Raw genomic sequence first — 27,465 nt, 5'->3', positions numbered from 1 at the left:
ACTCTGGCCAAGAAGCTTATTTATTTTTAAAAATTACTTTTATTTACTTTTATTACCCTCACTATTTAATTTACTTAAGTCTTTTTGGATTTTATATTTAAATTTTAGTTAATTATTATTTGTGTGTGTGTGTGTGTGTGTGTGTGTGTGTGTGTGTGTGTGTGTATTCAGGGCTGTGGTGTCAGAATGCATGTGCTGAGGAGGAATGCCAGCTTTTGGGTCAATTGTCTCCTTTCATGAGTTCTGGATATCAAACTCAGTTTTGAGGCTTTTGTAGCAAGTATTTAAGCTAGTGAGCCATCCCAACAGCTCCCAAAATACATTTTTTTATGTGAAAAAAGAGCCACATGAACTCCAGTTTCCAAAAGACACATCTGGTAAGATAGGAAAGTGCTAGCTAGTATTGTTTGATAGCTTATTACCACATAGCAGTGCTCATCATTGCATTTGTTCCATGACAAAGAATGTGAGAAACAATCTAGAATGGCCTTTGAAAGGTTTTCATGCTACTCACATTTGAAAAATATTTCATAATATAGAGATTGTGGTTGCCTCTGTGTGTGTGTGTGTGTGTGTGTGTGTGTGTGTGTGTGTGTGTGTGTGTTTGTACATATGGGTGTGCATGCATGAACATAGATGTGAGGTCAGAGGCCCACTTTGGGTGGGTTTCCTCAGGTCCCATCCACCATGCTTTTTGAGGCAGGGTTTCTAATTGAGCTTTCAGGCCAGTTTGACTGGCTAGCACGGCCTGAGGACCTACCTGCCCTGCCTCTCCTGTGATGGGACTACATGTTTACAACACTATCCTCAACATTTTTAGGTGGATTTTGAATATCAAACTCAGGCCCTCACACTTGCATGGCCAACAACTGAAGTATCTTGCAGCTCCATTTTGAAAACATTAAGAATACAAGAAAAGTGCTAATTACTTGGGAGGTTGCCAGTTACAGCTAAACATTACACCCATTAAGAAACATAGTAGAATGGGAAAAAAGTTGGGATTAAAAAAATTTTAGACCATTGACAGTTTTTTAAAGTCTACTTTTTCATTTCATGTATGTGTGTTTATGGTGTATGTGTGTGTATGTATGTTGTAATGTGTGTGAGAACATGTGTGTGTGTGTGTGTGTGTGTGTGTGTGTGTGTGTGTGTGTGTGTGTGAGTGCATGTGGCAGCATGAGATTGATAGTGGGACTCATCTTTGTCTGCTCTGCTTTATTCATTGAGGCAGGGTGTCTCAGTGAAACCCAGTCTTGTTAGCCAGTTTGCTCTAGGGGATCTCCTGTCTCCATCTTCCCAGAGACTGGAGTTTCAGGTTGACTACCATCTAGGTAGGTTCTGAGGAATATAACCACTGATCCACTCAACTCTGAAAATTCACTTATTATTGCTACATTCATTTTCTTTAAAATTCAGAAAAAAAGATGAATCCATACAATGTCTGTGATAACTTTAAGGAGGTCCAAGCAGAAGTTTTGAAGGGCAGATGTTGTAGAACATTATTTTAAAGCATGTTACATTTGTTTATGCTGTGGAACATTTGTTTAATGATGCAAAGGAGTGTTGCATTATTTTATGTTGCATTTGTTTAACTCTGTGAAGCTGTGATACTGTGCCTGTCTAAAACACATGAGGGTCTGATAAAGAGCTGACTGGCCAATAGCAGGGCAGGAGAAACGATAGGTGGGGTTGGCAAGCAGAGAATAAATAGAAGAAGAAAAAAAAAGGAGCAAGAGAACAAGGAGAGGAGGATGCTAGGGGCCAGCTAGCCAGCCAACCAGCCACAGATAAGAGGGAAAGTAAGATATACAGAAGTAAGCAAAAGAAAAAGCCCAGAGGGAAAAGGTAGATGGGATAATTTAAGAAAAGCTAGCAAGAAATAAGCCAAGCTAAGGCCAGGCATTTGTAATTTAAGAATAAACCTCTGTGTGTGATTTATTTGGGAGCTGGGTGGCAGGCCCCCCAAAGAGCTAAAAGAGTAAAGAGCCCAAAGAGTGAAAAACAACCAACAACAAACAGACTCAGTGGGAAGAGGTCAAAGGTCAGATGAAAGCATGCTCATGGGAAATGCTGGGCCTGTCTTGTCTCTGTGGCAAGGTTTAGAAATGTTTACTTTGCCTGAAAGTGGACTGACTTGGAAAAGATCTCTCTCTCTCTCTCTCTCTCTCTCTCTCTCTCTCTCTCTCTCTCTCTCTCTCTCACACACACACACACTCCACACACAAAGTATGAGGGGAGACAAAAGCATAAATCTAGAAATAATAGCCCTGTGCATATTTACTTGGACTGAAAGCATGTTTGTTGAAGCGTGAGAGCAAGCAAATATTTACAAATTTGAAGAGATGGGCTGAAGTAAGGGACATTCTGCAGACTCAGCAAGCTAATAAACACAATGGTCACAGATATTTTACATCCCTAAGTCTTTCAACTGTGGAATCTACTTAAAAATAAGGCTCAAGAAGTAGATATGATCAAGGTAATAAATATAGAACATATAAAGACATTTTTTAAAAATTAGAAATGTCAGATCTGCTTGTTTCATTGTTATTGTGCAATAATGTCCAAGGAGCCAGTGGTTTAAAGCATTAATATATTAGTTCAATGTATTAGTCCTTGGAGTTTTAATAATGCTACTCTCATTCCTCACATATGAAGTATTGTACATACCTGCATTTAATAGAAAATGCATATCATGCATTCTAATGGATATTTAGTTACTTTTCCCCTGCTGACGGTGCAGGTAGCAGGGCCTGTGTTCTGGGGACATATCATCCATGTCTTTTTTTGATAATATTCTAAAGCCTGAGCTAGTAGTCTATCTAACTTATTCTTCCATCTTGCTGATGACTGAAACAAGCACAAGATTCTATTTGTGTTGAAGTGCAAATCAGTGTGTCTGAGTCAGGTATGTAATGTAAAAGTGCTTGGACGGCATTGCTGCCATGACTGACATGTAGGATGCTTTTGAAAGCTTAACAAGGTGTGCAGAACCCCAAGTATAGGGAGTTTCATAATGGGGTGAAGCCAAGGCAAATGCATATATAATTTAGGCCCATGAATAACCCAAGGTGTTTTTGCAGCAGATAACAGAAGTGCTTTCTTGTACAGTGCTGCCTATGGGCCACTCACTGCCTGAGGAGCTGAGTGGAACTGCCACGTGCCATCACTATGTACCTACAAGAAAGCATTCTGACAAGTATAAAAATACCTTTCAAGTTCTGTTTCTTCTGCTCATCAGACAAATGGTTTATATAAACCAGGTCACCATGAATGGGAATGGAGGGACAGAAGCAAATTGGGTAGAAAACGAATGTTGTTCTTATCAAAAACCCAAATGTACACGTTCTTGAAATTGTTCTGCCTGGGAAAATTACTTGGTTATCCCATTAGTGTTTGGAGTGTTCTGGAGGATAAATACCCACACATATAAAAATCTTTCCATTTTAACACTGAAGTTGGACAAGAGAGAAAGAATTGGAGGTTTGGTGGGGATCAAGCTTATATGGGAGATTTAAACTACGGAGGCAGCTTTCCTTGCTTCACACGTCTTATTAATGTAGTCTCTTATGTACTTTACCAGTTTTCAGAATCTGAGAAGGAAAAAACAAAACTTTGTAAAGATTAAGAAGTCAAAATCTGCACTGTGTTGGCTGCTAAAGAGCTTTATAGTGAGTTACTGTTTGTTTTTTCAAGCTATCGACATGACAGGTCTTTCCCCCTTCATTGCTCAAGACAAGGTGATGAACCTTCCTTTTTGTCATCTAATGAGCATCATTCATCACTTCTCAATGGAAGACATTGAGTGACAGCATTCTCTTCTGATACAGAAAGGTTTCCAGGCAATATCAGGAAATGTTACTAACCTCTTCAGTAAGTTAAGAAAAGGCTTGACTAAGTAACTTTATCTGGACAATATTGTTAATAAAGCCTACTATCATGACAATTACTTAGTTATTCAGAAAAATTCACAAATATTTTTAGATCATTTGAAATTTTAATCAATATTTGTGGCTAATACTCAACACTAAGCACAATACTTATTGTTTGGTTTGTTTCATCAAGCTTTGAATTATTTGTTGTTGATTTAGATTTGTGTAAATATTTGTAATACTATGTAATCAAAATGAAAATGAAAATTCCCTTCTTAAAAGTTATCTAAAAAATGTCAAGTAAATTTAAAGCTGGCACACAGAACATCACATTTGGTTGTGTTTTTATTTTCAAGGTACTGAGAAGATTATATGTCACTCTCTCAGATGATCCTTAAAAGTCCAGAATATAAGCTATCATAGTTTCCAAATAGAAAGATTAGAAAATAGTGAAACATCTCTCACATTCCAAATAATTTACCACCTCTTGTCTTCAAATAATTGATATTAAATACAAAATAAATTCATTATCATTTACTTCAATATCTATGTAAATGTCATGTTGGCTACCTTTTAATATTTTGGCCCCAAATTCACAAAATAAGCTAGCAATATCTGTGCACATTGATAAGTAGGTATTGTATACCTAGGAAGAACCAAATTAGAAGGGAACTCAAAGAAAAGAAGGGACATTTCGAGGTTGGAGAGGACCAACAGGAAGGAAACATTGGCAGACAGTACGGGAGAGAGAGGTATGGATAAGAACAAAGCATAACGACATGTATGAATGAAATCCCAGAACTAGAGTACTTAATTTGTTAACTTAAAAGCAACACAACAAAAAATAAAACAAACAAACAAACAAACAAACTAGCCAGGTGGTGATGGCTCATGCTTTAATCCCAGCATTCAGGAGGCAGAGGCAGGCAGATGTCTGTGAGTTCAAGGCCAGCCTGATCTAGAAAGCTACTTCTAGGACAGCTAGAGCTGTTACACAGAGAAACACTGTCTCAAAAAAAAAAAATAAAATAAAATGGTTAAAAACAGTTTAACCCCAATGGAACAACTGAAAAAATAACAGAACAGACTAAGACAAACACCTATGCTTCAATGACAGAAAGCCAAAGGAGCCTCATCCACGTGTGACACACTTGTATCAATTTGAAACATTTTACTGCCAAACAAAAGTCACCAAATCTTATCTCCATACAATCTTACAGAGGTCCTCAGAGCCGTGGTTATAGAGGTCTCCAGAATGATTGTTAAGGAGGTACATTTCTTGCCAGTAGAATTTTGTAAGGAAGCAAACCTTTTGCTTTGAAAACTACAGCTTTGGAATAGATTACAGAGTGATTCAGCTCATAAACGAGTCTGCCACTGAGGTTTTGGGTATCACATACAGCAAGTTAAATGTAGTCTTTCTTTAAAAGAAAGGTTTGCTTTCTATTTTCATATTCTTGGCCTCAAAATAGATACAATTCTAATCTTGCCTCAAGTAAAATGATCAGAGAGCTAGTAACACTGGATGTTGGGTAAGTCAGATTATAAAGTGACTTTAGTTACCTTTTTACTATTGTCATTTCTTAAAGCCTCTTCCTCTTGTAGTGTGCACCATTGGCAAGTTAAAATTATGATAATAAAAACCCAAGAAGACACACTGAATAGTAAAGTCCTTTGTTGCCATTGTGCGTTCCAATCTACACTAGCTAAGGTCATGATATATGTGTTGCAAACTTGCCTAGAATTCAGAATTTTGAAGGTTCCTGTGACTTACTCGGAAGAATTCTTTTGTTGACCCAGAGTCCAGTGTTCCGTATGCAATTTCTGTTTGTTTGGCCAGGTCTTCTGCACTTTCTATGGGGGAGACCATTCTCTCCACAGTCAGGAAAGCAGCCAGATTAGCAGTGTAAGATGATATAATAATGAGCGTGAAGAACCACCAGACACCTCCAACAATTCGACCTGACAGGGATCTAAACATGGATAAGATCATACTGTTTTCCTCTTTCTAAACCACAGAGAGAAGAAAGAAATGTCACCAATTCCCAATCATATTTAAAAGTTACAATCTCAAATATTGTCTTATATTCTGTTAGTCTACTAAAGAATGAGGCTTACATTGATGCACAATGATGTCTTTTACATTATTGCTAAAATTAAGTGTCACTGAAGACATGGCAAATGAATTTGTTGTTTTATTGGCAGAAATGTGGAACTGTCCTTTCTAGAAGACAGCAAAGGGGAATCTGCATAATGTCCTAAGTACCCTCTCTGATGGTTCAGCATCTCTCAAGTAGGATGCAGCTGTTGATAAAAGACAACACGGTATTCTGGTTTAGTTGGCAATGTTTTAGCCTCTCTTCATGCTGCAGAAGATAGAGTTTAGATTTTCTGCACAATGGTAGACACCTTTCAGAGACTGAGGGAGAGCCCATTGGAGCTCTTCAGGATGCCATGGAGGTCAGAATGAGGCTGGACTAAGTGAGACTGGAAGATTCAGCCCCAAGAGACCTTACTTTGACCTGAGCAGATGTCCTAAAATTATATTTTATGCTGACATAGCAATGTCGACCGAGGCTGTGGAGATGAGTGTAACTAACAGAAGGAAAGTTAAAATAAGATAAATTTAAAAAAATACAGGGAAGAGTGTTCATAATTAATTTCACTCATTTTTACCATTTGTGAAACAAAACTTGAAATTTCCTGTGGTTCTTCTACCCCCTTGCTCTCCTTGCTAATTTAAATTAGGTCTTTTGTGATTTAAAATGTGGCATCTGCTGGTTTTAACTAGTATTGGCTTAACCTTCACTTCAAAAAAACTTGGTTTGTTCTGATCCTTCCTTCTTGCCTCTGAATCCTATGTTATTGAAATTTAGGCAGATTTTGCCATTTCCTACCTCTTATGAATTTCAGATTTTTGGCCTCCTTTAGGGCACACATATTTCTAAACATATATTTTTGTTCAAATATATAAAATCCAACATTTTGCTTCTTATTCTTTTAGTTATTCTGTGGGAGAAATCAAGCATTTTTCATGTAGCGAGCTGGAGTTTGGGTGTTGCAGGAACAGTGTGGCAAGGAAGTAAATCAGGATGCCCCATGTAGAAACAGCTAACGTGGCCAGATCTTCCCCGATGCTCAGCCTCCTTAGGTGCTTTATGAAAAACCATAGACGTCTACTACAAAACACACCCATTCACATTTTCAGAAAACCCAGAGCAGAGATTTCCCTTAAGATACGTGAGTTAAGTTCAATATTAATTTTTGATGATGGTTCACAATAACAGCCACAGCAACAGTTTTTCGGTAAGAGATACCATAAAAATGGGTGTTATTCTACAGTTTAGATTTTGTTAACACCTGTCAAGCCACTGAATGACTGCTATTACAAATAACTCTGGGCAGTGGCAGTAGATTGCACAATTACTCTTCTGGTGAGGAAGTTACTTTTTATAATGCATCTATGTTTTGTGGTAGCTTGGAAGAAGTTAGTTATAAAATGATTATGGGAGAATTGCAATTTCTCCTTCATTTCAGATGATGTTCTGACTCTTGGAGAGGAAGACAGAGAGAAACTGTGGAGAACATTTAGAATCTCTGAGAACTGGAGAAGAGTACCAATTTTGACACTAACCTGGGTGAAATGTCACATCCTTGTTGCATAAAGGCACCCAGGGAAAACCAGAGGCTGTTAAAGATGCCGAACTCATTGGGAGGCTGGTCGCTGGGACCTTCCTTTCCATCCTCGGGCTCTTCAGTGTGCCACTCGTATGGACTAAACCTACTGACTAGGAACAAGACCACACTGACACCAATGTATGCAAACACTATACACATCCAGATCTCATAGGCCAGAGGGTCCAAGAAGGAGAACACTCCTGGTTTAGATTTCTGGGGCTTTTTGATCATGATAGAGATGCCTAAACTCATGAAAGGCTTAGAGAAGTCGATGACCTCCTCGCGTACCAAAGTGATTGTCAGAGGTGCGATAGCAATCTCTGCTTTCTATAAGAGAAAAGAGATGTGGAAATACACGTTAGTGAATTCCATGAGGCAGTTATCAGTGGAGTGATCAGCAAAGTTTACCAGTCATGGATTCATTTTTTTAAAAAGCATTTTGGGTGCCAACAGTCATACATTCCAATTATAGGCTAATAAAACATGTAGTGGTGGTTTGGTTTCATGAGATATTACTTGAGTTACATAGAACCTTTTTAATTGACAAAGTTTTTTTTTGATAGAATCCCATTATGTAGTTTAGGCTGGCCGTGGATTCGTGACCCTCAGCTTTCCCAGGGCCGGGATTGCATACCTGTGCTGCCATGCCCACCTGAACAAATGCTGTCATAGGTACTTACTGCCCGGTCAGTGTTTGCTTCATCAACCCCCTGTCTTAACTGACAACATATTCCAGCTCAGGTCACACACAAAAATCTGGAAATGGGCATTTGCTTCTCGTGATACACATTCTTTGATTTTCTCTTTCCAATATTCTTTTAAAACAAAATTTTAGAACACAGTAGCTTTAATTCTTAGATATCAAAATTACAAGACACCTTTCCATTGTTTGGTGACCCTGAGTTATTTTTTTTCCCTGCATCTCTAATGGGACTGTGTTTTTTCCTGTTTACCTTAACAAGTGACTGTAATTTTCTACTAACCCCTTAACTGGACATTAGTGAGCATGTGCTGATGGATTCTTTATCTGATGCTTATGAAGTATTTTACACGGCCCATTTCCTGCCTCTTGTCAGAACTGAGCCTGAGTTCTCCACACTGTGGCAGCTGTTAAACTTGAGTCTGGCAAACATCTAGATGGGAATTATATAAATTGTGCCATAAAAACTGAACTGTGGTCTGAATGACAAATTAAAATAGAGTTTTATTTACTTTAAAGGAAAATAGTTCTCATCAAAATAGGATCAGGCACATTTAGACATCACCTTCCCAGAGGCTATCATTTTTTAAAAGATTTATTTATTTTGATATGTGTGTGTGTGCACATGTGGGCAGGTTCCAACAGAGACCAGAAGAGGGCATTGGATCCCCTGGAGCTAGAGTTACAGAAGGTTATGATCTGCCAATAATAATGCTAGAAACTGACCTCCATACTTCACTCTTTTTGCAAAACCATCAGGTGCCCTTAACCATTGACCTTTTTTATTTTTAATTTTTTACATTTATTTAGAGACAACCACTCTTAAATTCACTGCTACATAGCTTCAGGCTCCTGGTTTGGCATAATGATCACAGCTCAGCACAATGGTGAGGATATATATGCACACTGTGTGTTCACACTGGGGTTGTATGTGCCTTGTCTCATTACCTTTCATTGATTCATAGAATGGAGTGTATAAGATGCTTCCATTGGAGTTAGATAAGATTTTTATTCTTAAACACCATTGGAGTGACAATAAAAAATCACTTCTTCACTCCTTCACTCCACCACTCACTCATACCACAGGTAATCTGGTGTTAAGTGAACCATGGAATGTCCTTTATTCCTTCTTCATGATCAAACACATACACATCGACACAAAAATACATGGTAAGAGAGAGAGGGAGAGAGAGAGAGAGAGAGAGAGAGAGAGAGAGAGAGAGAGAGAGAGAGAGAGAGAGAGAGAGAGGGGGAGCGTGCGGAGGGGGGTATTCAGGGAGTGTTAATGTAAGTCAGGTCCCTATCTGGTGGTATGTTAGCTCTCTATGAAAGTGATGCAAGGCAGTCAATGTGTAACAATTACAGTAACAGTTACCAAAGAGTAAAGATAATGGGTCCATAGTTTGTCATTTTACTCTCTAATAGGCTTTGTCTAGGAAAAAATGACTATGTTTTACCTCAACCTTAGCAAACTAGGCATTTGAATATGTGTTAAGAATAAGACAGAAAGAAAAGAAATTGAGAATCAAACACAGACTGTACAAGCCACAGTAAAAAGTAGCCTGTGGAACCTGTTAGAGACATGAAGACAATTCCTTTGGGACAACTTGGACAAATCAAGAGATAGAGATTGGTGTCTTTAAATACCTGCAGATATGCTGAAGAAACAGTGTGTTGTTATTAAGATCCTCATATTATCTCTCTGCTCTCTGAGAATTGCATACTTTTGGGACTTTCTGTTACTCTGACATGTGTGTTGTTTATGATCTCTTGTATCATTTAAAAAATTATTTAAGCAATTTCTCCCAAATAAAATATGGTCACTACACTTGTGGAGGGATGATATAAGCAGGACAGGAGCTCTACAGGAGAGACATGAAACAGATATCCCAGAAAATTCTCAGGTAGGTCAGACCATCTATAGTTAAGTAGTGATATACTTAGTAATCTGGAATGCTTCAAAATCTGAGAGCTTTCAGGGTCAAATATTTAGCTGCAAGTGGAAAATTCTATCCACATGTTTATAATTGGGCCCCATCCTAATATTTTCCATTATAGATATGAAAATATCATTAAACATGAAAAATTTAAAAGTTTAAGTCTTCTGACCTAGCATATTTTGAGTAAGGGAATTTAGTCTGTGTTTCTAACCATTTGGATCATGCCATTTTCTGAAATATGCTTACAGTATTAGAAGTTGAAGTTTTAAGAGCAGAATGTTTAGGGATTCCTCCTTCAGAACTTAAAACCCATATGACATTGTCAATGAACCCTGTTGTAAAATATATTTTGCATATTATTTTTTAAACTTAATTTCCTTTTCATCTTGAGTCAATGAAGCACTCAGTGAGTCTTTCTTTTGGATGGTAAACTGGTTGCTTTATGTACAATGAGACCCATTTTTTCCATGTCTGCTGAAGTTTTAGCAACTGTTCTGCACTCTTTGGAAATATTTCTTATGTCATAGTTTGAAAAAAGGGATGCCATCAAATTCCTTCCCCCAGAGCTCAGAGAACCCCATGGAGGAGAAGGTCAAAACAATCTAAGAGCCAGAGGAGATGGAAGACACCAGGAGAGCAAGCAAAGCTCATAAGAACGCACAGAGACTGAGGTAGCAAGCACAGGGTCTTACAGGAGTCTGCACCAGGATGTCTGTGTATACATTATAGCTATTAGTGTTTTTGAGGGACTCCTGAGTATGTGAACAAGGCAGTTTCTGACTCGTGTGTCTTCTCTTGGGGTCTTTTCTTTCTGTTGCTTTGTCTTGTCCAACTTCAATATAATAACTTTTGTTTTATCTTATTTTATTTTGTTATATTTTTTAAAAATGAAAGAAGTAAGGAATAAATGAAAACCTAGCTACTAGAGTAAAGATTAACAATTGAACTGTTAGTTATACCCACTGGGAGAGGGGGATTCAGTTTTCTCCAATGGAGTGACACTAGGTGTATCAACCACTCCAGGATAGGTCTCCTGTTCAGGACTAGCTGTCTATCACGGTTTTTTGTGTACTTTTATTTGGTTATAGTTTGGTGTTGTTTTATTTATTTATTATTTTTTTGGTGGGTTTGTTGTTGTGTTAGATTTTTGTTTATTTTTTGAGAAAGAACTTAAATTTGAGTGAGTAAGGAAGGGGAGAGGATGACCTGGGGCAGGGGAAGAATATGATCAAAATGCATTTAAATTTAAAAATTATTTTAAATAATAAAAAGAAAGAAAACTGAGATGCAGAATTTTAAACTATTTCACTGCACTTCTAGACAGGAATTTGATTCCTTTTGTGGCCTTTGCCTGTATCCTGAGTCTGTTTACTTTTTCCTGGAGAAGGATGCCTCTCCATGTATTTCCTTATATCAAAGGGGTTTTTTTGAGTATAAACTGGAGATAGTGTGTGCTTTGAAAGTGCAATCTGTGAACTACAAATTAGCGTCTAGAACATTTCATAATTCAGTTCATGCATTTATTGCTTTTATTGGTTCCTGGATGCACAAACCTTACTGTGCACTACGGGTTTGGACTCAGAACTTTGAACTTTGATATTATAGTATCACTAGGGTTTGATTGTGACACTACAGTGGCTGCTGAAAACAAGGGACCTTGATCTTGTTCATTCGGGCAGAACGTGGCTGCTGTGTTGTGTTGTGACTGCTCTTGGCTATCAATGCGTGCATTCTACATCCAGTGTGCTTGCTCAGGGGAAGGGCACAGCATGCTGTGTGAGAGGCCTATTTTGGAAAACAGTCTAGCTTTTGTGTTTTGTTATGTATTCTAGAATGAAGAAAGAGAGAGAGAGACTGACAGACAGCAAAGATGCATTATCTGAAATGTATAGAATATATATTTACTGTGGCCGGAAGAATTGTAAGAAACACAATACTAATGAATATTTCAGACACTTGGAGACTACAGTAATCAGACATTAGTTAAAAGACACTTATGAGCAATTATGAATAACAAGGATACACATAATTAGATAAAGTAGCTACTAATTTTATTCTACTGGAGGAAATCTTCCCAGTAACAGATTGCTCATGGATCTTTGAAACTGTCTATGGTCTACCAGTTCAAGGAGTATTCACTTCAGATTCTGAGGCCAATGTTGCTTTTGTTTTCATTCCTGTCCCTGTGCTATGTGGAGGACACTGTATTCTGAATTTTTATCTCTTTTCTCATTCTAAGTTACCAGGATCAGTTCTGTTATTGGAATTTGCATTTCTAATGAAATAGAGAAGTGTTTGAATATAATGAATACATTGTGAAACATTGCTATAAATTAGAAAACAGTCATGGATGCTTAAAAATTGATACATGTCCAAGGGCAAAGAAGCTTCAGGCTTATGTAAGTAAATTCCTCATAAATAAGTTTGCTTACCCCATACACAAGCTCTCCTACCATCCCATTCCAGATTTTAGTGTCTGCATCCCTTGCTCCATATTTTCCATCAGGGACAATGGCAATTTTATACTTGATACCAATATGTTTTGCAATTTCAGATGCCAAATCTACACAGTAGCCTTCGTACTTGTCATTTCCTTCAAACATTTCGTGATTTTTCTTGTACATAACATAGGGGGATTCCTACAATGAGAGAAGCAGAACTGTAAAGGAAAAACTACAAAACGTTTTAAAAACATTTCTGTAACTATAGTTTTAGAAGTTTTGACAAGAGAATATATTTATTATTTTTGCATGATTTTATTTAGCTAGAAATTATTAATAATAGATGAATATATAAATATACTTAGAATTGTATTAAACTGGTTTACATTGAATAATAAAAGTAAAATTTAAAAATATTTTGAGTGATTGTTATGTACTAGTACTATGACTTTAAAAAAATAAATACATTAGGATTTTTTTTTTTCCTGAGACAGAGTTTCTCTGTGTAGCCTTAGATGTCCTGGAACTCACTCTGCAGGTCAGGCTGGCCTCCAGCTCACAGAGATTCACCTGCCTCTGCCTCCAGTGCTCAGATTAAAGGTGTGCACCACCACTGCCCAGCTTCCATTAGTAATTTTCTAGAGAAGAGTAATTATTTTTAGCTTTGAAACGAATATTTCCCAAATATTTCATGAAATTAGGAATTATTTAGTAGCCACTATAGTGTATTAAAAATCTATTCAAGGTTGAATAATTTCATATTCTGTACCTTCCCTTTTTTTTTCTTCAAAAAACCATTTTCAAGTGTGTCAAGTAAAGTGTTTTTCTCAGACAAGGCATTTGCTACAGTTCTTGAAATAAGAGATAATAGCTTCAAGACACATATCATTAGTTACTTGTGTTAAATTCACTTTGCTCCTGCTGTCCCATGTTTTTACTTTAAATAAGAAACGTGCTTCACGAATTGTAAGTTAATTATGAAATAGGTCTCCAGTGGAAGCTTTTCCCTCTACATGTAAGGAACATGCACTTTGATAGTCCCATTTAGTTTTCTACACAAATGAAACAGAGAATGGGAGCAAGAAGTATTGAGAGCATCCTCATCATCTGGAATAGCTTCCCGGTGTTTAATAATTGCTAAATTGTTTTCCTTGAAATGACACATGTGCTTGCTCTCTCTCTCTCTCTCTCTCTCTCTCTCTCTCTCTCTCTCTCTCTCCCCCTCCCTCCCTCCCTCTCTCTCTCTCTCTCTCATACACACACACACACACACACTCACACAAACACACAACTCTCTCTCACACACACTTAAATAATAGTATTTTAAGGCTTTAATTTAAGAGATGGTTTAGTCAGCCCAGAGTGGTTGACCTATTACTACCTATCCATAAGCAGAAAGAGGGGTTTGATAGGTTTGTTGTACATGGTATGGAGGTAACTCCTGGCCATATTCAGTGTTTCATTTTCAGAAAAATAGTAACCATATTGTAACCACATGAAAAGTAGTAACCACAACATTTTTGATACAATATACTTACATCTTATAAGATTATACTCTAACCTTAATTTAGGATTGTCCTAAGAGTTTTTTTCTTTTCTCTAAAAAAAACCCTGTCAGTTAAAGAATTTGAACTGGCATTTGGAGCTCTAGAATAGAAAGCAACTTGATCTACAGTGTCCAACAGACCCATATCAATTCTGACTTCATTCAAATTACCTTGTAAACACAGAACCCAATTAAAAACTTAAGAAAATGAGGAAAGTCCTTAAAATTGTATTTTCTCATGGAGATGCTCCACATGATTTTACAGTGGGAATCATTTCAAGATAGGTCTTTATACTATTTTTTTAAATTCTTCTTTTGGTTGTCATGTCCATGTGACCCAGATCCTTGGAATTGGATAGATATTCAATATTAGAATGGAGTAAGAAGTAAATTTTGCCATTTATAAAATTAAGGCAATTATTTGTCCCTTCTTTCATGACGGATGCTTATTATTCAGAAAAAGGTCTGTATGAAAGCTTAGCATGTTTTTCAAACTATGAATGCGATAATGCAAATTCATGAGTAGCTTGAAAGGGATGACTTTTTAAACTATAAAATATTAGTAGCTTTATGAACAAATTCTTTTCATCTTTTAGAGTGTCCTAATTAAATTATGGAAGATTATGCAGAAAACAGCAAAACTACACATGTAAAACAGAGTGTAAGCTGTTATAAGCGATATCTGTGTACAGTTAGATTACTTAAGTGGAGCAAGCTATGTTAGTACTCTCAAGTGTCACTAAAGTTGAGGATAAAGCTGAAAGTGTTTTGTGTACTTGAACACTGAGGAATTTTACCCCTCTAGTAAGCACATTACTGCATTAATTTTGTATGCATTTCTTTGGTTTGCCCATAATCTAATCAATTTTTCTAACATGGTAAATAGTTGCTTAATGAAAAGCTGTAAGTTTATTATTTAATCAAGCCTTTATTAAGTACCTGTTTTGTGCCAGGCAATTTACTGGAAGATAGGCCTTCAAAACAGAACAAAACAAGACATGATTTGTCCTTTGTCTCCTTGTATCAAGATGATTGTAAATTCTCTGTGATAAGAGTAAAGGGATACTAGTGGTAAGAACAGCAGACTTACTGTAAAAAGTAATTTCTCTTCCTGACTCTGTGTTTCCTTTGTGCCAGGTACAATGTTGAATTCTTGAGCTACATACTTTCATTTACATTTTGTGTTGAAGTAAGCATGTCTCATCTTACAGACAGGAAAACTGAGAGTCAAGGAGGTTAAGTGAATATCCAATTTCACTTGGTTAACAAGTGACAGAAATGGGAGTCAGGTTTTTATTTTCGAAACATCTGGAAACTCTTGCAGTTGTTTATAATATCTATCAAGAGACTTGCAAAATTGGGACTTCATATGATTTAACAATAGAGGGAACAAAATTAAAGAAATATTTTTCTGTACCATCAGGCAATGCAATTTTTATGACATTTTGAGTAAAGAAAGTAGATTAGCCGGGCGGTGGTGGCACACGCCTTTAATCCCAGCACTCGGGAGGCAGAACCAGGCAGATCTCTGTGAGTTCAAGGCCAGCCTGGGCTACCAAGTGAGTTCCAGGAAAAGGCGCAAAGCTACACAGAGAAACCCTGTCTCGAAAAACCAAAAAAAAAAAAAAAAAAAGAAAGAAAGAAAGTAGATTAAAAAGTTTTCATTTGCAGTAACTGCACTAATCTCCCAATCATCATTTTACGACTAGGAACATTATGACTAAGAAGTTATGTTAGAATATAATGATTCATACATTCAAAATGAAAGTAAATACTGACTCCTAGTAAACAGGTGATCTGTCCGTTGGAGGCATATGTATGTGAGAGTCAAGTATTTATTTAGGATTCTCTTTCATTTTTTTCCCTGTTTCCTTCTGGACAGCTGCTCCTCTCAAGTCTTTGTTTCCTGCCAACCATGCCAATTAAGGTTGGAAAACTGTTCAGCTTACTGAAGGTTCTATTTAACAGCTAGATGACATTCAGACTCACAGATGCATATAGCAAAAGAAAAACAAAATGACTACATGCTAGGGGACAGGGAGAGCGAGCAAAGGTAGAGGAAGGCTGGGGACATTTTGTAAACCTCTAGCAGATTCCCGAGTGTTTCCACCTGCTTTTCTTTCACATTAAATCCATGGGAGTCACAAATCATTAGCTCTCAGCCTCCTTTGCAACAAATTATCTGCTGGAAGCTCTTAAAGCTTTGTATACTGGGGAAGTTTTATATCAAGTTTTAGGGTTACTACGGGTGAACAAAACACCAAATACCCTCAATGCAATATAAAATAAACCCTATGAGGTATCTGGGGTGGGAGGATTTGTGGGACATCTTTGTGAAGTAGCCATACAGAATCCTCAGTGTTCATCTTTTATTAGCAATGGAATGTCAGAGGAGAGAAATGCAATCCTTGCTTTTGCATCTCCAACCACTGTGATCTGTGGGACCATACGTGATTCTGCTGGTGTCACTCCGTCCCAGCCATTCATTCATTGAGAAAATTCCTGCAATGGATGGTGTTCTACACCTTCTGAGTTACATGGGAAGGGAACCAATCTCAGCCTGAAGCCACAACACTAGGCTTTGCTTATGAAAATTTTGCCATGAATGAATTAAAATGATTTTGAAGCTGAATTCAATTAAATTTAATATAATCAACAGAATACATTTCCCCTACTGAAGTGTTATTTTTGAATTATTGGAAGTTAGCAAAATCAATACCTTTGAAACCAGATACTTAGCACAAAAACTACCAGTTTGTAAATATCACCATTATAAACAATCATTGAAAAAAATATTGGAAATGGGAAAAATAGTAACATTGGAATCTTATCCCATGTTTCCTGTATGGACATTTGCTTCTTTCCAAAGACTCTTAAAAAAAATTGACAATTTAGTCCTATGAACAAAATTAAGGAAAATGGAAATGAAAGTCTTCCTTATTCAATTTAGAAGCAAATGAGTTGGCTGGACAGTGGTTGGACACACCTTTAATCTTAGTACTCTAAAGGCAGAAACAGGTGGATCTCTGGGAGTTTGAGGTGAGCCTGATCAGATCAAATTTGAGGACAGCTCAGAATACACAGAGAAACCCTGTTTTGAAAAACCAAAAACCAAGGGAAAAAAAAAAGAAGAAGAAAAAAATATGCAAATTTAAGGGTCACAGTTTCAAGGTAAAACTTTTTTTTTTTTCTTTTTCGAGACAGGGTTTCTCTGTGTAGCTTTGCACCTTTCCTGGATCTTGCTCTGTAGACCAGGCTGGCCTCAAACTCACAAAGATCCACCTGCCTCTGCCTCCTGAGGGCTGGGATTAAAGGCGTGTGCCGCCACCGCCTGGCAAAACTTTTTTTTTTAAAACAAACTTTGTTGCTAAAAGCCCTTTGGAGGAAGGGGGAATTAATATTTGGTGTGGCAAAGAAAATGAATACATTTCTATTTTTGTTTACATTTCATATCTACAAATACATATATTATGGATATAGGTATACTTCTTATACATGTGTACTTATATAAAATAGCTAAAAATGTTTACATAACTCTGATAATTAGAAAATGTATTTTAAAGTTGTAAAAAAGGTAAACTAAGGAAGATGGAGTGATTACATAAAATCAGTTCATGTTTGAAATACCATTCTGATGCTATAGTGAATAAACTTGACTTTATGGAAATATTCCCTAAAGAATTGTGTACTCGTAATATAGTATAAAATGTCACCTTAGCTAAGTAACATACAATAAGCATTATTAACTCATAGCGCAAGGCACTGAAGAGTAAAATATGTTCTCTCTAGAATGGATTTATTTCCTCCAGAGTCTGTAGCCAAGGAGGTGCTGCGAATACAGGGAATGTACTCTCCACACTTCCTGAATCTGCAGAAACTGTTTTTTATCACAACAGCTAGACTTCAATTTGCACGGTTTAGATTTGGCTTCCTGAGGTTGTTTGCAGTTGTTATTTGTCTACAGAAAATGAAATCTCTATGTACCCAATCTCATGAATATTATGGTTTTTACTTAATTTTTAGTCAGTAAGAATTAAAGATAAAAGTTTGTGTAATTGCAAATTGTTTCCTATTTAGATTAGCTTTGTCATAGTCAATATGTTTGACATAGTTGTGTTTAAGTAGAGTAAATTCATCTTGAAAACAAAGATCCATTGTAGACATACAATACTTGCAAAGAAAAATAAATTTCAACAGCATGAACATAATAATAGCACATTTTATTTTGGATTGAGAGCTGTCATAGTAATGAATTATGTATTTTTTCTATAATATAAATTTCTTTGAGTGTAGGAGTCACTTCTGACATATCCGCAGGGTCTAACACTGTGCCTGGCACATAACAGACGCTCAGTAAGTATTTCTGAATGGATATCTGAATTTCTCAATCAATTTTATTTAACAAAACATATATCACAACAGTATATCAGCATATAAACACAGCATACACAGAGAAGAGAGTGAATTCAGCAATACTGCACCCGTTTAGAAGAGAAGACCATGCTTGCCAGAGCTCATTCTTAGCTGGCTCGGTATCTAGATCTCTGTATCAGACTCATTGCAACCTCTAGCCAACTCCATCTATATTGAGTTTATTCAGTTGAATATGGGGGGATTATTACATGCAGTTATCAGTATCTTCTCAGCTAAAGGGAATCATACTTATTTCCAAGTAATTGAGGTGAGGGACTTGTCCTAGATCCTAAGTTAATGCTTTAGAACAGAATCAAGTTCGATAAACACTTTAAAAGGGATGTCTAGGATTTTCTGTTTTGTTTTGGCATTATGGAACAGTTATGCTATTGTAAATATCAAGGGAATGATTTAAATGAAGATGACAGTTCTATGGAAGACAGATACTACTCATATACACTATTTTGATAACAAAAATATTATCACTATCAAGCAAACAGAATTTTACATATATATGTTCACAACTTCTTTTCAGTCACTTTTTAAACTTTGTTATTGATATCATGCTTTCTGAAGACTAGCAGTGCTTGGGAAATCAATTCTGTAATTTGACACTAGGAATTACAAATTGCATCTTTTGTAACAGATCAAGTGAAGAAGACTCTACATTACACCCTTAAAATATATCATTCATTCTTTTCACAGAACAGGCAACATTTCAAAAGATTCTAAAGCAAACAATTGTATATATATTCAGAAAGCAAGCACATAAATTCAGAGTTTTACTTTGAAGAAATCTACCCTTAGAGAGCTGATCATATACAATGACTTCATATTTGATACAGGAATGGGCATATCAGAATCATTTGTTTATTATTTTTCAACATCTATTTTCTTGAGAATGGTAAGGACTGAGGATTAAATCGTCTTTTGTTCAAATAGCTCATAAAAGTCTCACACACACACACACACACACACACACACACACACACAAACACACATTTAATAACTGTTTTCTGGTAGTCCAGAGTTGGTTATCCAAGAAGAATCCCACATGAAAAATAAGCTTAAATTTACTACTCAGGAGAACAAGACTTGAGCCTTAGTTAGGAACAGTCGAACAGCGTGGAACTCTTGTCTTTCTTGGTCAATTTCTTAAAATAGGATTCTTCATCAGAGGCTGAAAAGAGGAGGACTGTACTGAAGTATGAATTTCCATTACTGTGTCTTTTTTTAAGGAAAAGAAATATATATGCACATATATATGTATATCCAGCTTTTCAAGTCCCATGCAAATATTACACAGTTAAGTCAGAAAATTTATACAAACACTGCTGTTGGTGGGTTTGCATTCTAAAATAATCAACTCCCAATCAAGGCTTGCCAGATTACATTAAATTGCTAACTGGTTATCAAAAACAGGCATAAATGATTGCAAGAGGCGAATGCGTCTTTTTGGTATTTGCATGCTTTGATTTCAGTGTCAACTTTAGAAATATTTTGACATTACTAAAACCCTAAAACTAAAAATTGAAATTATGTAAGCTAAAAGTTAACTTACACAAAGACTTCCATTTTATTTAAAATAGGAGTTTCTATAAATAACTGATAACATATTTTGCCTATAGAAAGAGTTAGCTGAGGACCTGGGATCTCACATAAGGTATAAACAATCACCAACTGATGATCTCCTTTGACTACCACCAACTATAAAGGTCATGTTTGTCTTTAGAAGATAAACACATATATAGATATTGAATATTCTATAATTTAAAGGCAATTCCACAAGAACTCCTTGAAGTAGGAGCCTTAAAATTTAGAGCATTTTAAATTTTATGATATGGTCAAATGAAATAATTGCATTTTTCTTGATTCCAAGAAGTTCATTTAATTATATATGTCAATAAGAAAAATAAGCAGTGGGTGGAAATGTCTTTTTACATAAAAAACAAAATCAATTTATCAAGCATTTGGCTATATAAAAAAAGTACTATTAAAATATACACATTCACATTCTTGTGACTAGAAACAGACAAGACAGATCACTCTCCCACAATGACCTGAAACAATCATTTAAACACTACTAATAATTATTTATTTCATTGATGCTTCTGAAAACACTGAGAATAAGGTATTTCCACTGATGCTTTTAGGATTCGACTGAAGCTTGACTTCCTCACATTCATTGTTCAGAGCTGGGGTCTTAGAACTTCAAACACTTTCAACTTCAGTTTCACAGTCTTAATTTTTAACATTTGAGTCAATTTTTTCCCTCAAGAAAAACATTGCAACGAAAAGTAACAAATAAGGGCAATGAAAGAGCTTAGTGTGTCCAAGCTTGGGACAGGTCTATTCAATGCCTCGGTAGACTTGGGTGGGTCAAAGCACTCAAGTCACTACTAAGATTCAGCTTGCATCCCCTTACCATAGCTAGGGAGCTAAATTTGCCTGTGGATAAGACAGAACATTATAAAGCATACACCAAAACTCACCATAATTGTGGTTACAACAACTGTTCTGTTCTCAATAGCTGCTGTGTCATTGCCGAGAGTGGGTATGTCTTGAATCAAGACTAATTTATCCATATCATTCCAGTAGCCAACCTGCCAGATAGAGAAGCTAATTGAAAACACAGCATAGAAGTGCTCACTAGAGTCCTCCTTGGGATAGTGACTGCTACGAGCTAGTGAGCATCCAATGCAAACTTAAAATTCAGGTACATTAAGAATTGTCTTTTAAAAATTAATAATTATATATTTTTTTAGAATTTAATACAGACATACTTCATCTACATTATCCCTGGCATTCTCCTTCTCCACAGACTTCTCCAGTGTCCTTGAAAATTTATGATTTCTTCCTTAATTATTATTGTAGAATGTATGTACACACATATATACAACCTACTGTGTCCTTTTAGCTTTGCTCATATGTGCATGTGCAAAAGACTAATCACTTGGGACTGGACAACATGTGTGGGAGCTCATCCCTTGAGGAAATTGATTCTCCTTCTCTTTGCAAGTATTGACTACCTGCATCTCTTCATCTAGGTGTGGGCTATGTGGACTTCCTCTGTCCATGTTGGCATTACAACTGGTGCTATCATTATGCTGGTCTTGCAGCAATATTGCTGAGAGTTCATGGGTGGAGCTTCTCTGTCAAATACAGAAGACACTGTCGCCTAACAGGTGTCCTAGTCCTCTGGCTCTTATAGTCTTTCTGTTCCTTGTTTCATGATAGCCCCAGAGCCTTAGGTATAGTGGTTGCATTGTAGGTGTTTAAGTTAAAACTGTGAGACAGTTTTCTCAGTGTTAAAGACACTACCTTATTATATGTTTAGCAAAGTCAGAGTCATTAAGTACTCAAGGGAAGCTGTGGTTTTGAATGGGAGAGACACCTCCCATTCAAATGCCTAGAACCTTGGGCATTTTGATCCTCTCATCTAGTGAGATGGGCCAGCACTGCCTAAAATTAATTTATACAACTTCATCAAGAAAACTATAGAACATACACTAAAGCAAACAGCCATATTTTAGACAAAAGAAATTTATTTGTAAATAGTAATCTGGATTATGTTTTGGCTTGATGTTATGTAACTACTACAAGAGAATTCATTTTCTGAAATGTTAACTGCATTGCAAATGGATATTAATATATAATATTTTCATTTTTTAAAGCTTACATTTCAATTTGTGCTTTGACTTTAAATATCTTAGTATTTGGGGCTAGGGAAATGCCTTAGTGGACGAGATTACTGGGTAAGCAAGTGTGAGTACCTAAATTTGGAGGCCTAGCACCCATGTAAAAGGCATTTCATGGCTATGCATGTGACTGTACCCTTACTTGTGGAGGATGGATGGAGACAGGAGTATCACTGGTGCTTGTTAGCTGTTAGTCTAGCTCCAGGTTTAGAGGAAGACCCTGTCTCAAGGGAATAAGGTGTGGAGTGATAGAGCAGAATTCCTGGGGTCTTCCTCTGGCTTCTCTACTTGTGTATAGGTGCTCACACCTGCACTAATTAGTTTGCACACATCACACACATTCACACACTAGCAATTTCTACTGGGTGGTTTTGTGTGTCAACTTGACACAAGCTAGACACATCAGAGAGGAAGGAGCCTCAGCTGAGGAAATGTCTCCTTGACATTTTCTCAATTATTGGTTAATGCAGGAGGACCCAGCCCATTGTGGGTGTTATCATCCCTGGGCTGTTGGTATTCAGTTCTATAAGATGCTAAGGGGAAGAAAACCAGTGAGCAGCATCCCTCCATGGCCTCCACATCAGCTCCTACACTCCAGGATCCTGCCCTGTTTGAGTTCCTGTCCTGACCTCCTTCAGTGTTGAACAGCAATGCTGACGTGTAAATCAAACAAGCCCTTTCTTCCTCAGCTTGTTTTTGGCCATGGTATTTTGCCATAACAATAGAAACCCAACTAAGACATAGTTCATACTATTTTCTCATTTATGTATGTGAAATACTTCTATATAAAATAAATTAAGGGGTTAGTACCTTTTTTAAGATGAAGTATGACAATGGAATATTACTGGAAATTGAGGATGCACTGATTGGCTTCTACCATTGGAGGACAACAATGGCTACCATACAAAGAATGCTGCTCTTGGACATACCTCTATGTGATGTGTGTTATTCTATGCCTGCTAAAGTTACTATGCATAGTGTTATTTGTTGTTATGATTGTCTATGCATTTGCTATTAAGGTCCTTTGTGGAGGCTAAACAAATTGTCCAAGATTACAATCCAGTACAGAGAGAACTGAAGCTTGTATGATACCAAATCCTTACTTTTTTTTTTTTTGGTTTTTCAAGACAGGGTTTCTCTGTGTAGCTTTGGGCCTTTCCTGGAACTTGCTTTGTAGACCAGGCTGGCCTCGAACTCACAGAGATCCGCCTGCCTTTGCCTCCTGAGTGCTGGGATTAAAGGCATGTGCCACCAAGGCCCGGCTAAATCTTTACATTTTTGCTTGTATGTTGCATGGCTTCCAAAAGTGAGTGATTGCCAAGCTTCACTTCTTAATGTTCATAAAGCCCAGGCCCCATAAAAATGTGTGTACTTGCTCATGGGTCTGCAGTCAATGTCTGATCTACTGTGGTCTAGAAAGCGCTCTTGCTCTGCCAAATGTCTTATCTGCCATATTAGTACATAAGAACATACTCCAACAAAGCATTAGTATTGCCAAAGAGAGATAATTATTCACAAGTGGTGCAAACAGAACTCAAAATGAATAGATAAATCAAAAAGATTTTAACTAGAAATTATAGTACATATAAATTCCACAATTACTTTCAATTGTCCATGTATATATATGTCTAGAGGGCATGTAGCAATTCTAAGAAAAAAATTCACTTAAAAATAATTTTGAAACCCCTCTTTTCTTTGATTCCTACATGCACTTAAAACTATCTCAGTGGCTTCTTGTAACTCCCTTTCCCACAGGACAGGTTTGTATGCTCATAGAGGGTTTTACAACTTGGCACTCTATTAACATACAGCCAAACCTGAAGATCACTGCAGCCCATTTTCAAGCGAGAAGAGTTGTTTCTTTATTAATGAATCCCATTGGGAAAAGAACCATGGACCTGGGGCTCATTTTGAAATATTCACAATTATTTCTAAGTCTTTGAAATATTGCATAATGATCCTTCCCAAGAGGATAAATGATTCAGAAGTGCTGGAAATTAAGATAATAAATTAAAGTTCAATGTTTTGCTTTATATCTACATGTAATTCCAATGAAAAAAGAAAGCCTACCATAGACATCCAGTCTAAATAAATACCTTTTATTTATTTTTTAAAAGTTATTGGAAAGTTATAAATTATACATATCATTTCAGAGAAACATGCTGAAGTTTGAGGTAGAGCTGGATTTCTCTTTCTATTCCATTACACTATGCCTTTTTTTTTAAACTAGTGTTTGTCTTACCTGATCTCATCTGTTAAACTACTAATTAGTAATGCTTTCCTAGAGATTGAAAATAATTTCATATTAATGCACAGAAAAATCTGGAAATATTTAAATCACTAAACTTGCAATATATGTCAGAAAATATATATCTTTGTAGTCCAGAAGGTTAATTTTTTCCTCAAATATAACAATGTTAACCAGATACAACACTAGATATAATATAATGTATAAGTAAAACCCTGTGTGTAGACTTGGCCTGCAGAATAAGGTATGGTTGGGTGTTTTAGCACAGAGGAATATCTATTTCTACTACAGTTGGTGACTTAGAGAGCTACTTCAACCAGCCCTGTCCTGAAATGTCTAACTTCATCTTCACACCAGATCTCAAAGGAAATCTTCCAGCGTGGGGGACTGCTGCTACAAAGTAGCCAAGAGAACCGGCTCTGGAACCACTGGAGTTTTCTTTTCTCTCCAATACTACCTCTTTGAGCTGGCTCTCCCCGAACAGGCTACTTAATTTTTTTTTGGTCCTAGCTCTGTGTAAGTTGAGAAGAATGCATTATTCTCACACTGTTATGAGAATTAAATGTGGAAATGAATATTAGTGTTCCATTATAGTGCCCAGCATATAACCTAATCTCAACAAATGAAATTTTACCATTATGATTTCCTGAACCCCTACAATAGTAGCCATGGAACACACCCTCTGGAGCCATGGGGGTGGTAAGCAAGAAGATTCCATTTATCTAGGGACCTGGTTCAGAAAACCATGTGCTTCGGTTTAATGAGATGCTCAATCAGGTTTCCTGCCACAGAAGCCAGATAAGTTGATGGGTTGCCTCTCTGATCTATGTTCAAAGCTTTCTCCCTCACTGGCAAGTATTCAATTTACAAGAATGATTGCTCACTTCTCAGACACACCATATAGTTTCACAAGCATAGTGTTTCTCACACTATCTAGGTAGCTCATTTTTAAGTTCAATATTCCTGACACACAGCCTTGCTGATCATTGCCACTGGGAAAACGAATACAGATAAGCCTGCACCATTTCACGCTTCATTTTTCTTTTAAGAGTCTTGGCTGGATTTCAGCTGGGTGTGAAGCTAGCATCACTCTCCCAACTCACTCCTTAAGTTCCTCCTCGAGACATCTTAGTTCTAGTTACCACTGTGGTTGACAGGCCACGAAAAGATTCAGTAGTATTAATAGCCCACAAAGTATTACTGGGGGCTAACACCTGTTTCCTCTTCCTATTCTTTCAATTTTATTAAGAGCCATGTGCCTAGCGATAGTTACTGTTTTATAAAATAAAAGATCATCTTTTGCATTTTAAAAAGTTTCCGCTTAGTCAACCAGCTCTGCAAGGTTTGTTGTATGAAAGGAAGGTGGCTTCTCTTCCTTCTGCCTACCCAGGAGTCAACAATTTTAGTTGTCTATGGAATACTCTGTCAGCACCATAGCTCACAGAGAGGCTGGCAATGTGCCAGGAGAAGGAAGTCCCAGAATTTCTTCTTGGGAAGTTTATCTCCTTCTTTTACTCAAGGAGCCTGCTAATGTGGCTGAGATACCACCCAATTCCCTTACTCCCTGACTTGAATTTGTTGACCTGAAATTTTCTATGTAGCAGTGGGCAGACTACAGGCAAGGAGATGTCACCATGTGGCCATCAAGCTAGAGCTGCATTGTGTAGCAGTAGCACATCTCTCCCTTGCACACAGTTCCAGACGCACACCCACGTGATAGACTAGAGCAAGGCACTGGGAAAGCCATTGCCATTTCTATACATGCCCTTGAATGTCCTGCTGTTGTTGCCTCTGCTATGTCTACCTATCTAGTCTCTATCTCTACAGCTAACTTTAAACCTCACATCCTCTTTTCAGCCTGCCTTGGTGATAATTTTCTCCAGTGATGAGTGGCCTTTTCCTTTTACAATGCCATATGCCTTCTCTTTAACCAACAAATGGACTGCATATCCTAGCTTTCTTTAAATGAAATTCTTCAATCAGGGTTTTTTTAGGCAAAGCACTGTGTTGGAAGATTCTAGGGTCACATATATTTGAATAAATTTTTTTTCTACAGGATACAAAAATGTATTATGGCATAGTTTTATCATTTAAGAGTAAGAAATATAGTAAAATCCAAGCAATAGGCTGACTATGAAGATTGCATTATATAAAGCATCATATCTGGGTGCTTAAAACAAAGCAGGGCTTCCATAAATTGTAGCTATTATACATAATCAAAAAACAGCCAAATGTTGAAAAAGAGTTTTTAGAAGCTAACTTTAACATCTCTCTTTCCTGGCTTCCTAGACAATCCTACAGAAAAGAGGAAGTTAAGAATCCTATGTATCACTCATCATATAATGTTTAAAACAAACTACTGTTGTAAGATTATATGGCTCCATGACATAAAGCCCAGCCGAGGGGCTATCTCTTCCTCTCCTCCTCTTCTTCTTCATTCCATTTATTTACTTATTTACTTACTTACTTACTTACTTATTTACTTACTTACTTATTTATTTATTTATTTATTTATTTATTTATTTATTTATTTATTTACACAGCTTCTCATTGTGTAGCCCTGGCTGTCTTGAAACGCACTCTGTAGACAACGCTAGCGTCCAGTGCTGGGATCAAATGCATGCAACATGCCTGGCTAAACTCAGCTTCTTAAGCAGTGGCTTACTAGTGTAAGTGAATATGGGAGCTGCAAAAAAAGACACCAATAAAAAGTTTCTGACCTTCAGTGACCACATCTTAGTTCAAAATCCAATGTGCAGTGAATGAAGGTTTTGCTGGAAGCACCTGCTTATGTTGCCTCATTGTGACTTCACTGCAGCCTTGGTTTCTAAATACACAACATGAGCACTTTGTACCACAAGCCGTAATGCCAAGTGATACCATTACATTCTGCTGAAAAACCTTGGCTCAGATTTCAGACTTCTATATGCTA

At 36.9% G+C, this 27,465-nt stretch overlaps 1 protein-coding gene across 11 annotated transcripts in view; it reads right to left on the bottom strand.

Moving 5' to 3' along the window:
- Nucleotides 1–27,465, bottom strand: part of Gria4 (glutamate ionotropic receptor AMPA type subunit 4) — a 397,921-nt gene that overhangs the window by 43,745 nt on the left and 326,711 nt on the right. For 10 of the 11 annotated variants that reach the window (XM_037207784.1, XM_037207785.1, XM_037207786.1 and 7 more), the window contains 4 exons: nucleotides 21,080–21,190; nucleotides 12,620–12,826; nucleotides 7,504–7,874; nucleotides 5,644–5,842 (listed from right to left, as the gene is read on the bottom strand). In XM_037207784.1, the coding sequence (XP_037063679.1) occupies nucleotides 5,644–5,842; nucleotides 7,504–7,874; nucleotides 12,620–12,826; nucleotides 21,080–21,190 (888 nt within the window). Of the gene's footprint in view, nucleotides 1–5,643; nucleotides 5,843–7,503; nucleotides 7,875–12,619; nucleotides 12,827–18,548; nucleotides 19,768–21,079; nucleotides 21,191–27,465 lie in introns of those variants that run through there. The other variant, XM_037207794.1, reaches the window with a different exon arrangement.

Source organism: Peromyscus leucopus, chromosome 7 (genome assembly GCF_004664715.2).
Source record: "Peromyscus leucopus breed LL Stock chromosome 7, UCI_PerLeu_2.1, whole genome shotgun sequence".
Taxonomy (NCBI): domain Eukaryota; kingdom Metazoa; phylum Chordata; class Mammalia; order Rodentia; family Cricetidae; genus Peromyscus; species Peromyscus leucopus.
This window is presented reverse-complemented; position numbering and strand designations above follow the sequence as displayed.